Here is a 15,736-nt window from a genome sequence, read left to right as displayed (position 1 = left end):
GACTCCTTCCCATTTATGGGTCCACTTAAGGCAGATCCCACACTCCGTAGCCCTATTTATATGGACTACATAATGTAGAAGAAAGAATACTTCAAAACAAATCATTACATTGGAATCGTATAGCACTTTGTCTGCTTAAGAAACCACATTCATTTGTGTTCTTGCATCATGTTTGCAGAAATATCGACAATACTTGGCAGGAATCCTGGCTCCTCCATATGGAGCGATGGAGATGATACCGAACAGGAGTAAGGAGACCCTTTTTAATCTTTCACGTTCAATTCCTACAGCTCTACATGATAATTTGTTGTAATATATTTCGGAACTTATAAAAGACGTTTGTCGTGATGCTTCTCTTCTATGAGCTAATGATTATGTACACTCTAGAATTTTTTTTCTTCAAGTATTCCCACAACACAACAACAACAACATGCATTTTAAGGCCATGTTCCCTGCTAGAGCGGAAGTATTCCCACAAGGCGATGTAATATACACAACATGTCGTCGCACACCACTCCTGTCCTAACACTTCCTTTTTTGAGTTTTTAGCTGCGACGAGCATCTCTATGAGAGGACCGCGTTGTTGTTCTTGTTGTTGGGGTGCCTTTTTGAAAAGCGCATGCGCATACACTCGGACTTCCCCTACCGACCAAGCCCGTTTCAAATTATCCCTCTGCCACCCAGAATTAACATTAATAAATAACATTAATGAATTAAGATTAACATTAACAGAAATAACATTCACGTCCATACATTATATGTAATCAGTTGATGAAGCATGATGCGTCGCAAAACAAAGGACAAGACCAGAACTGAAAGACAAAAAGACGCTGGTGCATGCGTATAATTTAATGACTGGTCGAATTTGGTAGCGCATATTGCAACGGATATCCTCATGATTCTACACGTCGCAGCTGGTGATCACACTGTGGTCATTTTTCTCTTGTTTTTTAAAAGTATTTCCGCAAGGTGATGTAATGCACACACAGTGTCACTGCACACCACACCACTCATGCACTAACACTTTCTTTTTTGAGATTTTTTTTTTTGGTATTCCCGCAAGGTGATGTAATATATACACCATGTTGTCGCACACCATTCATGCACTAACACTTCGTTTTTGAGTTTTTTTTTTAGTATTCTCTCAAGGTGATGTAATATATACACCATGTCGTCGCACACCACTCATGCACTAAAACATCCTTTTTTGAGTTTGTTTTTTTCATATTCCTGCAAAGTGATGTAATATACACACCATGTCGTCACACACCACTCATGCACTAACACCTCCTTTTTTTCATAGCAACATAGCACAAGCAATATGTTATCAAGTGATTTCTCCATTCAAATTCCCTTGTTTGTGATTATCTCATGGCAACGTCCTTTGTAAAAACAAACTTAAATCCGTTTCTTTCACAATTTGCTAGCTACATTTTAATTTGCATTCATTATTATTACATTAAGGAGTCCCTCTTTCTTGACCTTCTGACAATAAGAATCATCCTTTGTGCCAGTGACTGTTGTACACACCTGTCTTGTTGCACCATTCAGGGAGCTGCTGGTCTTCAAACAAAACTTTGAGCTCGTTGTAACGTTTGCTCGAGCTCAAAAAAGGAAAAAGGCTGATTGAATGTTCCAATATTAATTGATCGTTCATGTTTAATTCCTTTGTAGGACTTGTTGATAAAGACCAAATGAAAAGCAACGATCTACATGCATTACCCACACACTCTGGCAAGGTATGTTAGGTGTAAAGGCTGATTTATGCTTCTGCAAACATGCACGGGTGTCGCCCGCAGACGTCCGCATGGGTGTTTGCCAACTTACTTGCATGTAACGTTAACGCGTGCAGTACGGGGCAGTGTCACATTTACTAAAACTAAAGAATGTACAGAAAATGGAGAAGCACCCAGAAATGGAAACCCGTTTCCACCTCCAGTAAAAGTGTAAACATTCTGTTTGAATGTTTTGGTTCTTTGTTTTAGTTCCGGATTTGGGTCTGGGCCCAACCCTCAATGCTACCAGATATACTTCCCTGCTCAACCAATCAGCGTTTGTTTGACGCACATGACCACAGCTACGTGCGACGCATTGTTGAGATTTTGGAGGGGTGCGCATCGACCCCTCGGCGAGCCTATGCGGGCTACGGTTACCCATAAACCCCTTCTCTGCATAGCTATGCAGAGACGCTTACGTGCATCTTCGTAGAAGCATAACTCCGGCTTATGTGATCATTGTCTCAATAAACCAACAAAAAAAAGATAATTCATTCAGAAATACGGATTGATTAATTCCTTCGGAATTAAAGATCGATTAATTTTCTCAGAAATACAGATTGATCAATTCGCTCAGAAATAGAGAGAGATTCATTACCCCAGAATTAGAGATAGATTAATTACCCCAGAATTAGAGATAGATTAATTACCCCAGAATTAGAGATAGATTCATTACCCCAGAATTAGAGATAGATTAAATCCCACATAATTGGAGAAAGATTAATTACTGTACCCCAGAATTGGAGATAGATTAAATCCCCCATAATTAGAGATGGATTAATTCCCCCACAATTAGAGATAGATTAAATCCCCCAGAATTAGAGATAGATTAAATCCCCCAGAATTAGAGATAGATTAAATCCCCCAGAATTAGAGATAGATTAAATCCCCCAGAATTAGAGAAAGATTAAATCCCACATAATTAGAGAAAGATTAATTACCCCAGAATTAGAGATAGATTAAATCCCCCAGAATTAGAGATAGATTAAATCCCCCAGAATTAGAGATAGATTTAATCTCCCAGAATTAGAGATAGATTAAATCCCCCAGAATTAGAAATTGATTCATTCCCCTGTAATTAGAGATAGATTAAATCCCCCAGAATTAGAGATCGATTAAATCCCCCAGAATTAGAGATAGATTAAATCTCCCAGAATTAGAGATAGATTAAATCCCCCAGAATTAGAGAAAGATTAAATCCCACATAATTAGAGAAAGATGAATTACCCCAGAATTAGAGATAGATGAAATCCCCCAGAATTAGAGATAGATTAAATCCCCCAGAATTAGAGAGATTAAATCCCACATAATTAGAGAAAGATGAATTACCCCAGAATTAGAGATAGATTAATTACCCCAGAATTAGAGATAGATTAAATCCCACATAATTGGAGAAAGATGAATTTCCCCAGAATTAGAGATAGATTAAATCTCCCAGAATTAGAGATAGATTAAATCCCACATAATTAGAGAAAGATTAAATCTCCCAGAATTAGAGATAGATTAAATCCCTCATAATTAGAGAAAGATGAATTACCCCAGAATTAGAGAAAGATTAATTACCCCAGAATTAGAGATAGATTAAATCTCCCAGAATTAGAGATAGATTAAATCCCCCAGAATTAAATCCCCCAGATTAAATCCCCCAGAATTAGAGATAGATTAAGTGCCCCAGAATAAATCCCCCAGAATTAATTCCCCCACAATTAGAGATAGATTAAATCCCCCAGAATTAAAGAAAGATTAAATACCCCAGAATTAGAGAAAGACTAAATCCCCCAGAATTAGAGAAAGATTCAATCCCCCCAGAATTAGAGAAAGATTAAATTCCCCAGAAGGAGAGATAGATTAAATCACCCAGAATTAGAGAAAGATTAAATCCCCCAGAATTAGAGATAGATTAAATCCCCCAGAATTAAATCCCCCAGATTAAATCCCCCAGAATTAGACATAGATTAAATCTCCCAGAATTAGAGTTAGATTAAATCCCCCAGAATTAGAGAAAGATTAAATCCCACATAATTAGAGAAAGATTAATTACCCCAGAATTAGAGATAGATTAAATCTCCCAGAATTAGAGATATATTAAATCCCCCAGAATTAAATCCCCCAGATTAAATCCCCCAGAATTAGAGATAGATTAAATCCCCCAGAATTAAATCCCCCAGAATTAAAGAAAGATTAAATCCCCCAGAATTAGAGAAAGACTAAAGCCCCCAGAATTAGAGAAAGATTCAATCCCCCCAGAATTAGAGAAAGATTAAATTCCCCAGAAGTAGAGATAGATTAAATCCCCTAGAATTACAGATAGATGAATTCCCCCACAATTAGAGATAGATTAAATCCCCCAGAATTAGAGATAGATTCATTCCCCCGCAACTAGAGATAGATTAAATCCCCCAGAATTACAGATAGATTAAATCCCCCAGAATTAGAGACAGATTAAATCTCCCAGAATTAGAGATAGATTAAATCCCCCAGAATTAGAGAAAGATTAAATCCCACATAATTAGAGAAAGATTAATTACCCCAGAATTAGAGATAGATTAAATCCCCCAGAATTAGAGATAGATTAAATCCCCCAGAATTAGAGATAGATTAAATCCCCCAGAATTAGAGATAGATTAAATCCCCCAGAATTAGAGAAAGATTAAATCCCACATAATTAGAGAAAGATTAATTACCCCAGAATTAGAGATAGATTAAATCCCCCAGAATTAGAGATAGATTAAATCCCCCAGAATTAGAGATAGATTTAATCTCCCAGAATTAGAGATAGATTAAATCGCCCAGAATTAGAAATTGATTCATTCCCCTGTAATTAGAGATAGATTAAATCCCCCAGAATTAGAGATCGATTAAATCCCCCAGAATTAGAGATAGATTAAATCTCCCAGAATTAGAGATAGATTAAATCCCCCAGAATTAGAGAAAGATTAAATCCCACATAATTAGAGAAAGATGAATTACCCCAGAATTAGAGATAGATGAAATCCCCCAGAATTAGAAATAGATTAAATCCCCCAGAATTAGAGAGATTAAATCCCACATAATTAGAGAAAGATGAATTACCCCAGAATTAGAGATAGATTAATTACCCCAGAATTAGAGATAGATTAAATCCCACATAATTGGAGAAAGATGAATTTCCCCAGAATTAGAGATAGATTAAATCTCCCAGAATTAGAGATAGATTAAATCCCACATAATTAGAGAAAGATTAAATCTCCCAGAATTAGAGATAGATTAAATCCCTCATAATTAGAGAAAGATGAATTACCCCAGAATTAGAGAAAGATTAATTACCCCAGAATTAGAGATAGATTAAATCTCCCAGAATTAGAGATAGATTAAATCCCCCAGAATTAAATCCCCCAGATTAAATCCCCCAGAATTAGAGATAGATTAAGTGCCCCAGAATAAATCCCCCAGAATTAATTCCCCCACAATTAGAGATAGATTAAATCCCCCAGAATTAAAGAAAGATTAAATACCCCAGAATTAGAGAAAGACTAAATCCCCCAGAATTAGAGAAAGATTCAATCCCCCCAGAATTAGAGAAAGATTAAATTCCCCAGAAGGAGAGATAGATTAAATTCCCCAGAAGGAGAGATAGATTAAATCACCCAGAATTAGAGAAAGATTAAATCCCCCAGAATTAGAGATAGATTAAATCCCCCAGAATTAAATCCCCCAGATTAAATCCCCCAGAATTAGACATAGATTAAATCTCCCAGAATTAGAGTTAGATTAAATCCCCCAGAATTAGAGAAAGATTAAATCCCACATAATTAGAGAAAGATTAATTACCCCAGAATTAGAGATAGATTAAATCTCCCAGAATTAGAGATATATTAAATCCCCCAGAATTAAATCCCCCAGATTAAATCCCCCAGAATTAGAGATAGATTAAATCCCCCAGAATTAATTCCCCCACAATTATAGATATATTAAATCCCCCAGAATTAAAGAAAGATTAAATCCCCCAGAATTAGAGAAAGACTAAAGCCCCCAGAATTAGAGAAAGATTCAATCCCCCCAGAATTAGAGAAAGATTAAATTCCCCAGAAGTAGAGATAGATGAAATCCCCCAGAATTAGAGAGACGAAATCCCCCAGAATTAGAGAAATATTAAATCCTCCAGAATTAGAGACAGATTAAATCCCCAGAATTAGTGAAAGATTAATTCCCCCACAATTAGACATAGATTAAATGCCCCCGAATTAGAGATAGATTCATTCCCCCACAATTAGAGATAGATTAAATCCCCCAAAATTAGAGATAGATTAAATCCCCCAAAATTAGAGATAGATTAAATCCTCCAGAATTAAATCCCCCAGATTAAATCCCCCAGAATTAGAGATAGATTAAATCCCCCAGAATTAATTCCCCCAAAATTAGAGATAGATTAATTCCCTCAGAATTAGAGACAGATTAAATCCCCTAGAATTAGAGAAAGATGAATTCCCCCACAATTAGAGATAGATTACATCCCCCAGAATTAGAGATAGATTCATTCCCCCGCAACTAGAGATAGATTAAATCCCCCAGAATTACAGATAGATTAAATCCCCCAGAATTAGAGACAGATTAAATCCCCCAGAATTAGAGATAGATTAAATCCCCCAGAATTAGAGAAAGATTAAATCCCACATAATTAGAGAAAGATTAAATCCCCCAGAATTAGAGATCGATTAAATCCCCCAGAATTAGAGATAGATTAAATTCCCCAGAATTAGAGATAGATTAAATCCCCCAGAATTAGAGATAGATTAAATCCCTCAGAATTAGAGATAGATTAAATCTCCCAGAATTAGAGATAGATTAAATCCCCCAGAATTAGAAATAGATTCATTCCCCTGCAATTAGAGAAAGATTAATTACCCCAGAATTAGAGATAGATTAAATCCTCCAGAATTAGAGATAGATTAAATCCCCCAGAATTGCAGATAGATTAAATCCCCCAGAATTAGAGAAAGATTAAATCCCACATAATTAGAGGTAGATTAAATACCCCAGAATTAGAGATCGATTAAATCCCCCAGAATTAGAGATAGATTAAATCTCCCAGAATTAGAGATATTTAGATCGGACGAACCGATCGAACCCATCTATGAGACTATGGACTCTCCCGACGCTCCCATCGCCGAAAGTCTACCGACCCTCCCCTCACCGAGTCTACCAGGGCCCGACGACTTGGCGTTACACCCTTCGTCACCCGACCCTGGTTGACACCGCTAGGGGCGCGACTATAAGACCCGCTGCTGCGGACGGTGCTCCGAGACTTCTCCTGTGACACGTTACATCTGGTAGACTCGCTAACGGTACGCCAGCATAGAATATTCAGCTTGCTTACATTGCTTACATTGAATGTTATGAATGGTCCCATGTGATGCCATATCTTATGCTTATTGCATTTCCTGCATTACAGGATGATGTCATGATCTAAATGGAATTAAACCAGAAGTTGGACTAAAGTTGTGTGGACCTGATTGGTTTTCCACAACACTCAGGTGGATCGACGACAACCGTTGACTACCTGATGGTGCGTAGGCGAGATATGGGGCACCTCCGGGACACAAAGGTGATCCCGGGGGAGGAGGCTGTTTCACAGCACCACTTGGTTGTCTGCGACATGAGGGTGAAAGGTGCGAGGAGAGCTCGGCGGGTGAAGTACCAACCGAGAATGAAGGTGTGGAGGTTGAAAGAGGTGCCAGTAAGGGAGGCATTAAAAGAGAGGCTGAGTAGGGTAGAGGCTGATGTGGTTGAGCTTGAAAGTGATTGGATGTCAATGAAAGATAGTCTGTTGGGAGCCGGTGGTGAGGTATGTGGATGGACAAAAGGACCACCGAGGCACTTGGGAACATGGTGGTGGGATGATGAAGTTGGAAAGAGGATTGACGAGAAGAGGAAGAAGTTCAAGGAGTGGCAGAAGGCGAAGGGTACGGGAGCAGAAAAAGCAGAGCATGAAAGTTATAAGGCAGTCAAGAAGGCTGCAAAGAAAGAGGTAGCAAAGGCTATAAGGCAGCCAAGAAGGCTGCAAAGAAAGAGGTAGCAAAGGCACAGGAGGCATGCAGGAAAATGTTCGGAGAACGCTTGGATTCGGAAGAGGGTCAGAGAGCGGTATTCAGGATTGCAAAGCAGATAGCGAAAGAGAGGTGTGATGTGATGGGGGTGAGTTGCTTGGGACAAATCGTTGTGGACCCAGATGGAATTAAAGGAAGACGGAAGAGATGTATGGAAATGCTGTTGAATGCAGAGAATGAATGGCATGGCAACATAGAGAGTAACCCAGTTTTAGGACCGGCAGAGAAGATAACTGAGAAGGAAGTTGAGGAAGCGATAAAAGCAATGAAGAGTAGAAAAGCAGGAGGGCTGACGGGAGTTGTGGGAGATGTGTTGAAGGCAGCAGGAAGTTGGGGTGTGAAGAGAATGACAGAGATCTGTAATCTGGTGGTGAAAGAAGGCCGCATTCCAGTGGATTGGGAACTGAGTACCCTCGTCCCTCTATACAAGGGGAAAGGTGACCCTCTGGAGTGTGGCTCGTACCGAGCGATAAAGTTATTGGAGCATGGAATGAAGGTATTGGAAAGGGTGTTGGAGAGGAGGATAAGGAAGAAAGTGCAGATCGACGAAATGCAGTTTTGGATTTATGCCAGGAAGAGGAACGACAGACGCGCTTTTTATTGTGAGGCAGTTGCAGGAGAAGTACATGGAGAAGAGGAAGAAGCTGTTTCTTGGGTTTGTTGATCTGGAGGAAGCATTCGATAGGGTTCCACACGAAGTATTGACACGGGCATTGAGGAAGTTAGGAGTGGAGGAATGGTTGATCAGAGTAGTGATGGCAATGTACAAAAGAGCGCGTACAGCTGTAAGGATGAAGGATGGGAACAGTGGTGAGTTTGAGGTGAAGGTGGGAGCGCATCAGGGGTCGGTACTAAGGTCACTACTATTTGTAGCTGTGATGGAGGTGCTGGCTCAGAACGTAAAGGAGGGGTTTTTTTTGGGGGGGTGGGGGTTTGTTTTTTTGTTTACAGAATCGAGGCTTGTGAAAGAGCTAACATTTATTTCACAAACAAATCTAACAAACAAAATATATAAAAAGAGGGAGCAGTAGACAAGATGGGGAGAGAAGGGGAAGCACACAAACACAACATTTGAGAGCAGGGACATCGGGAGATGTGTGGGAGGGAGAGGGCTTGGGGGGAGGAGGCGTGGGAAGGGGGGGGGGGGGGTGGGAGAAGTATAAAACACAAGTACACCAAGGACTTCCAGCACAGAAGTTGGTATTTCAAAAAAGTGGATTTGGGGTGAAATTAGCAGGGGTAGAAAAGATCAAGGTTTTGGATGGGGGAAGATAAGAGATGGTGGTGAACAGCTGTTTTAAAGACCTGGAGGGAGGAGTGGGATTGAAGAGAGTGAGGGAGTTTGTTCCAGAGGCAGGAGAAAAGAGGAATGAAGGAGTGAAGGTGAGCAGAGTCTTGATTTTGGCAGTTTAACCATAAGAGGGTTGCAGGCAGATCTTGTGCGACCTGCAGGAATATTTGGGGGACAGAGCCCAGAGACAGCTGGGAGGGCAAGGCCGGAGAGGAGTCGGTAGAAGACGGAAAGACCACCAACCTGCCGGCGGTGAGTGAGTGAATGGCCCTTGGAGTTAGCTTCATCGCGGGAGATTCCAATGATTCTGAACGCTTTGGTTTCAACCGCGTGAAGACGAGCTAGGTGTGAGGCAGGAGCACCAGCCCAGAGGGGAGTGTAGTATTCCATTGAGCTGCAGATGAAAGCCTTGTATGTGGTGAGGAGCTCAGGTGTGCCAAGGAAGGACTTCGCACGACGGAGGATGCCCAGTCGGCGGCTGGCTTTGGAGGCCAGATTTGAAATGTGGTTTTCCCAGGAAAGATCATGGCAGATAGTGAGACCCAAAAGCTTGAGTGACATAACGTCGTGGAGAAGTTTGTTGACAAAGTACATGGGAGGGTTGTCCGGACGGTCTTTTCGAAGAGACATAGTGATAGTGTGAGATTTTTCAGGATTGAAATGTTCCACTTGTTTGCCCAGTCTGTGATTTTGTCGAGGTCTGCAGAGAGTGAGGAGGCTGCTGCCTGCCTATCTGAAGGAATAGGTATGGAGTGGCAGAGAGTAGAGTCATCAGCAAAGAGATAGAGAGGATTTTCCAAGAGAGTCAGAGAGATCATTGATGAAGACCAGAAAACACACAGGGCCCAGAACACTGCCTTGGGGAACTCCAGCCTGAACAGGAAGAGGAGATGAGATAAACCCATTCAGGGCCACACGTTGACTACGACTAGAGAGGAAGTCCGCCAGCCATGCGTGGAGATTTCCATGGATACCAAAGGAGGAGAGTTTGGTGAGCAGAGGGTGGTGCCAGACCGTGAGTCCCAGTGAGTCGCAGAAGTCCTTTGCTGAGGAGCCATGGCTTGTGATAGAGGTACCCACACCCAGCCAACTGGCATGGTGACAATTGAAATCACCACATATGAGGAAGAGAGAGTTGGGATGGGTAGATAGAAGTTGGTCCATATTATCAGACAGCGAGATGTATATGGAGTCATCACTGTTTGGTGGACGGCACAACACACATATGAACAAAAGGTGGGAGCGAAGGGGAAGCCGTAGCCAAAGGTATTCCTGGGGGTGAGGTGGAGAGAGGGCAGTGCAGGGCGAGTGAGGAAGAGTTTTTTTTATAAAGATAGCAACCCCACCTCCAGGACATGGCTCAGGTCTAACCTTCCTGGAGGTGCGAATAACCTGGGATAGATACCAAGGAATCAGAGACACCATGAGGTAGGAAAGTTTCTGTTAAGCAGATCACGTCTGGTTTGTCAGAAGCAACCTGTATGGAGAGATCAGTCAAGTTTGAGCGAAGGCCCCGGATGTTTGAGGTCCATACCGTTAATGAAGAGGAAGGGGGAGTGAAAACATTTTGCTACCTCGGAGACATGTTGAATGTAGAAGGTGGATCAGACTCAGCAACGGTTGCTAGAGTGAGATGTGCATGGAAGAAGTTTCGGGAACTGAGTGGCGTGCTGATGAGGAGGGTAGTGTCGTTGAAGCTGAAGGGAAAGGTGTATGCTGCATGTGTGATAAGTGTTATGATTTATGGGAGCGAGACATAGGTAATGAACGTAGAGCAGCAACGAAGGCTGGAAAGGGTGTAAATGGGAATGGTTCGGTGGATGTGCAGAGTATCGTTGAGAGAGAGGAAGACAAATGATGAATTGCGAAAGATGATGGGAATAGAGCCTGTGATTGATGCTGTGAAGAGAAACAGGTTGAGATGGTTTGGTCATGTGTTGAGGAAGGATGAAAGTGACTGGTTGAGAAGAGTGATGGAAATAAATGTAGAAGGAAGTAGAGGACTATTAATGGTCAGTGCCATGAAACTTTCCAAAGTGCATGTGTGAGACGCTTGGTCTCCTTCAAAATGATGGAGAATGGCATTTTGCATTGACAGATGCAGATTGCAGAAGCAATACAAATGTGCCCACAAATCAGGGAGCTCTTTGTGACCCTCCTACTCTACTCTTTTGAAACCCTGCTGACCCAGTTATGGTCTTCGACCATCACCATATGCAATGGTGGGATGACTTTCTTCCTCGGGTTCCTCAATAAGCAAGCTGATCATCAACTCCTGCGTGCAATGGTATCGCTGGACGTTGAGCATCGCCTTCAACACCACGACAGACAACTTTCTGAGTTTCATCTGCCAAATGTCACAAATGATTTGCGTGCAACAGTGCAAGCAATCAATGGAAATATTGCACAACCACAACTGCCAATGATTATTCAGGAGGAACTTGAACTTGCTTATGATTTTAAAACTTTGAGAAACATTGTAAACCAACGCTTGCATGGCCCAAATGCACTTCTACCCTCTCAACGTGAGGTATATGTATATGACACTGTTATAGTTGCTTTACAGAAAAAGGAACCATTGGCTATCTTCCTGGATGCAAGAGGTGGGACAGGTAAAACCTATACACTGAACACTCTGCTAGCTGCTGCACACACCCTGCACAGTGACAAAATGAATGTTTCTCTAGCTGTTGCCTCAAGTGGTATTGCGGCTACACTTCTGCTGGGTGGACGTACATTTCATTCCAGGTTCAAAGCCCCCATCATGGTCACTGACTCAACAACATTATCAATATCGATATCTCACCAAAGTGTTCTTGCTGACCTAATTCGTAGAGCAAACCTTATTGTATGGGACGAGGCTCCAATGAGTCACAGGCACCTACTTGAGGCACTTGACCACCGTACATTACGAGACATCACCAACCAAGACATACCTTTTGGGGGAAAAGTAATAGTTCTCTGCTGGACACTTTAGACAGGTGCTTCCTGTTATTAAACATGGATCACGTGCCCAGATTGTCAATGCCTCTCTGAAATATTCTCTGTGTTGTGGCAACATTTCAAGATATTCCACCTTACCGAGAATATGCGTGTGCTTATGAATGGACATTGGACATTATAAAAAATCGAGGGAGTTTGATCGTTGGCTACTACAACTTGGCAACGGACAGCTACCCTACAACAATGAGGCATGCATTGAAATACCAGAGGAAATGTGCATGCAAATTGACAGCACCTCACGTGAAACAATCAAGTAGATCCATGAGTGAAGTCATTGACTGGGTCTTTCCTGACTTTCACCGACACCACACAGATCATAAGTGGATGGCAGATCGTGCAATATTAGCACCAAATAACACATTGGTGGATACCATCAACGAGGTCATGTCAGATACATTTCCTGGAACACCAACACTTTGTCAAAGTGCAGACAAGACGGTAAATGATGATGATGATGACGATGCCACACGTTTGCCAACTGAATATCTCAATTCCCTTAACATTGCCGGAATGCCACCTCATCAACTCTCACTCAAGGATGGCATGCCGTTAATCTTGCTCCGCAACCTCAACGCGAAGCCAGGACTCTGCAATTAAATGGGACACGGTTAATCGTGAAAGAAGTTATCTGTGGCCGCCTCCTAAAGGCTATTATTGCTAATGGTGACAATGCAGGTCGCAGTGTGTTTATCCCTCGCATCACTCTTCAACCTACAGATGGGATTTTCCCATTCCATTGGCAACGACGTCAGTTCCCAGTGAGAATTGCCTTTGCCATGACCATAAACAAGAGTCAGGGGCAGAGTTTGTCTAGGGTGTGCTTGTGGCTAGAACAACCGGTCTTCACATATGGTCAACTGTATGTAGGATCATGACGCGTTGGCCACCCTGACAATATTCGTTTCGCTATCAAGCAGTTGCCTCACCTTCCAAGAACTGCGACATGTTGTTGTATTGTTTACAGTGAAGTGTTATCACTATCCTGAACTTAAATTGCTTATAAAGATGTAACATCACTGATATTACAAATAAATTTGAGCAGAAGAAATGTTTGCATTATCATTGGCTTAAATCATGACGACACAACAACTCATATAGTCATTATCCTAAGTTCAAACAAACTTGTGCCTCTGCAGCGATGTATAGTGAGGCAAGCACAGCATCCCGATCCACGCTATTCGATTTATGTCAACATATTTTATCTATCTTTTATATATATATATATATATATATATATATATATATATATATATATATATATATATATATATATATATATATATATATATTGTTGTGGATATGAGAATGTTTTTTTTTATTTATTGTTGTGGTAAAATGTTGTTGTAAAAGGTTGTTGTAAAATATCACCCCTCCTCCCTCCGTTTGTGGTTGTATAAAGGTCAAAGGGCGTTCCCGTAGTTAGTCCATAAAACATACATGCAGGACACGATATATCTTTTTTGACAGTTATATCCTTATTATGTGTATTAGTGTAAGGCTGTGTCTTCCATTAATTGAAATACTCCATTGCACCAGTGAAAGAGAATAGATCCCCTTTCCTTCCCATCCCCAAAATCTCCCTTTCCTTCCCATCCCCAAAACCTCCATTTCCATATTACATCCCCTCTCGTCACTGCTGAGCCCTCGATTCCCAATCACCTCCCCTCCAATAACCGCCATTGACCATGTGCTTTGAGTCGGAGAAGAAAGGCGTGTCTCCACCTCGTCAGAGGGGAGGAGGGGCGCGCCCGCCCGTCGTCATCCAGGGCGGAGCCCGAGGGTCGCGCGACCAACCAGGGCCGAGGTGAGCACCCCGATGGGCGTGTCCAAAACGCCGGCGGCGTAATCGCTGGAGGCGCTATAAAAGGCGCAAACGGAAGTGGTCACAGTGAGTTGGTCGGAGATGCACTTTGAGTTGGTCACAAGGAGTTGGTCTGAGTCGGTTGCCAGAGGAGGGTCAGTGGTTGCGTTGGTTGCGGTGGTAAGGAGTCGGTGGTCAGTTGGTTGCGGTGAGGAGTCGGTGGTGAGGAGTGAGAGAAACAAGAAAGAGTTGAGGGTTTGGACCAGACGAGTGGGACAAGGCCTGGCAAAGCACGCGACGTAAACAGCAGCCAAAACAGCAGCGTGGGGCCTGGCCTGAACGGCGGCTGCTAAACGCGCCGGTTGTGCTGCGGGACCCCCTTGGACCTCCCTCTCCCTCCAGCCATCCACATCCTGCCATTACTGCAATTCCCCGCTTGAGTCAGTGTCTTTTGTTTGTTCTGTCCTGGGTTAATTAAGCTGTATAAGTTAATAATTGCACTGTGTCTCTAATCCTTCTGTATATTATTTTATTATCTTTCCTTCTCCTTGGTTACTTTGAGCATGTAAATAGTAGGAATAAATTTAGTGGTATTTCCAACCTTTTTGTCTTCTGCTTCTTCTTCTTCACATCCGTGTCGCCTTTGTCTTTTCCCTATTGACTAGCTGTGGTGCCATCCGGCCAAAGTCCTGGGTGAATCGGGTGAGTCAGGGATCCTGTTAGGTCGCGGCAATACCAAACTGCTCGGTAACTAACATCTTAAACCGCGATCAGTAACAATATATATATATATATATATATATATATATATATATATATATATATATATATATATATATATATATATATATATATATATATATATATATATATATATATATATACATACATACAGGGGGCTGCAAAAGTAGGTATACAGTTATGAAGAAAAAAAACGTGCGCACAAAACGTATTTTATTGATTATACAAGCATATCAATAATAACATATCAATAATAAACATATCAATAATAAACATATTAATCCCTCAAATGTCCCTCAAAACTATTTCCCTCAAAATCCCTCAAAACTATTATAATACTGGTAATACTGGTATAATCCTTACTGTATACCTACTTTTGCAGCCCCCTGTATATATATATATATATATATATATATATATATATATATATATATATATATATATATACACACACAGCATATCTATAAATATATCTGTGCAGTGTCTTGTCACTTGTCTTGTCTTGTCACTGAATTACTACCTCAAACTTTTGTAAAATCGTACGAAACTTCGGGTATGAACCTATCTCTCCTGTGTGTGTCTTCAAGGGTCTTTGTTTTGAAATTTTTTGAAAAAACAACTTTTGTTGAAAAACAAAAATTGAAAAAGATGTATTTTTTCAACTTAAGTATTCAACTTCAATTGTTTATGAAATGTAATATCACGTATATGACAAAAACATTTATGCAAAATAATTGTTTGTTATGATTGGTGTCCACCATGACAAAACAGCAACTCAGGCACACTTGGTCATCGATTTATATATCTACATATCTGGGCAGTATCTGTGTTGTCACTGAACTACTCCCTGAAACTTTTGTTTCCGTGGTTGTGAAGTGTTTTTAATAACGTGGTGGTGGTTTTGAATCATGTGGTGGTGAGGTGTTTTGAATTACGTGGTGGTGAGGTGTTTTGAATTATGTGGTGGTGAGGTGTTTTGAATTACGTGGTGGTGACTGGTGAGGTGTTTTTAATTACTTGGTGGTGAGGTGTTTTGAAT

General features: G+C 41.2%; 1 protein-coding gene across 3 annotated transcripts in view; it reads left to right on the top strand.

Annotated features, from left to right (window-relative positions):
- The window catches only part of LOC137417994 (uncharacterized), a 117,027-nt gene that overhangs the window by 42,625 nt on the left and 58,666 nt on the right, over window positions 1-15,736 (top strand). For all 3 annotated transcript variants that reach the window (XM_078766487.1, XM_078766486.1, XM_078766488.1), the window contains exon 6: window positions 179-248. In XM_078766487.1, coding sequence (XP_078622613.1) covers window positions 179-248 — 70 coding nt within the window. The remainder of the gene's footprint in view (window positions 1-178; window positions 249-15,736) is intronic.

This window comes from Myxine glutinosa, chromosome 12 (genome assembly GCF_964187855.1).
Source record: "Myxine glutinosa chromosome 12, kmMyxGlut1.1, whole genome shotgun sequence".
Classification (NCBI taxonomy): domain Eukaryota; kingdom Metazoa; phylum Chordata; class Myxini; order Myxiniformes; family Myxinidae; genus Myxine; species Myxine glutinosa.
Note: the sequence above shows the minus strand (reverse complement) of the source record. Positions and strands in the feature narration are given on the sequence as shown.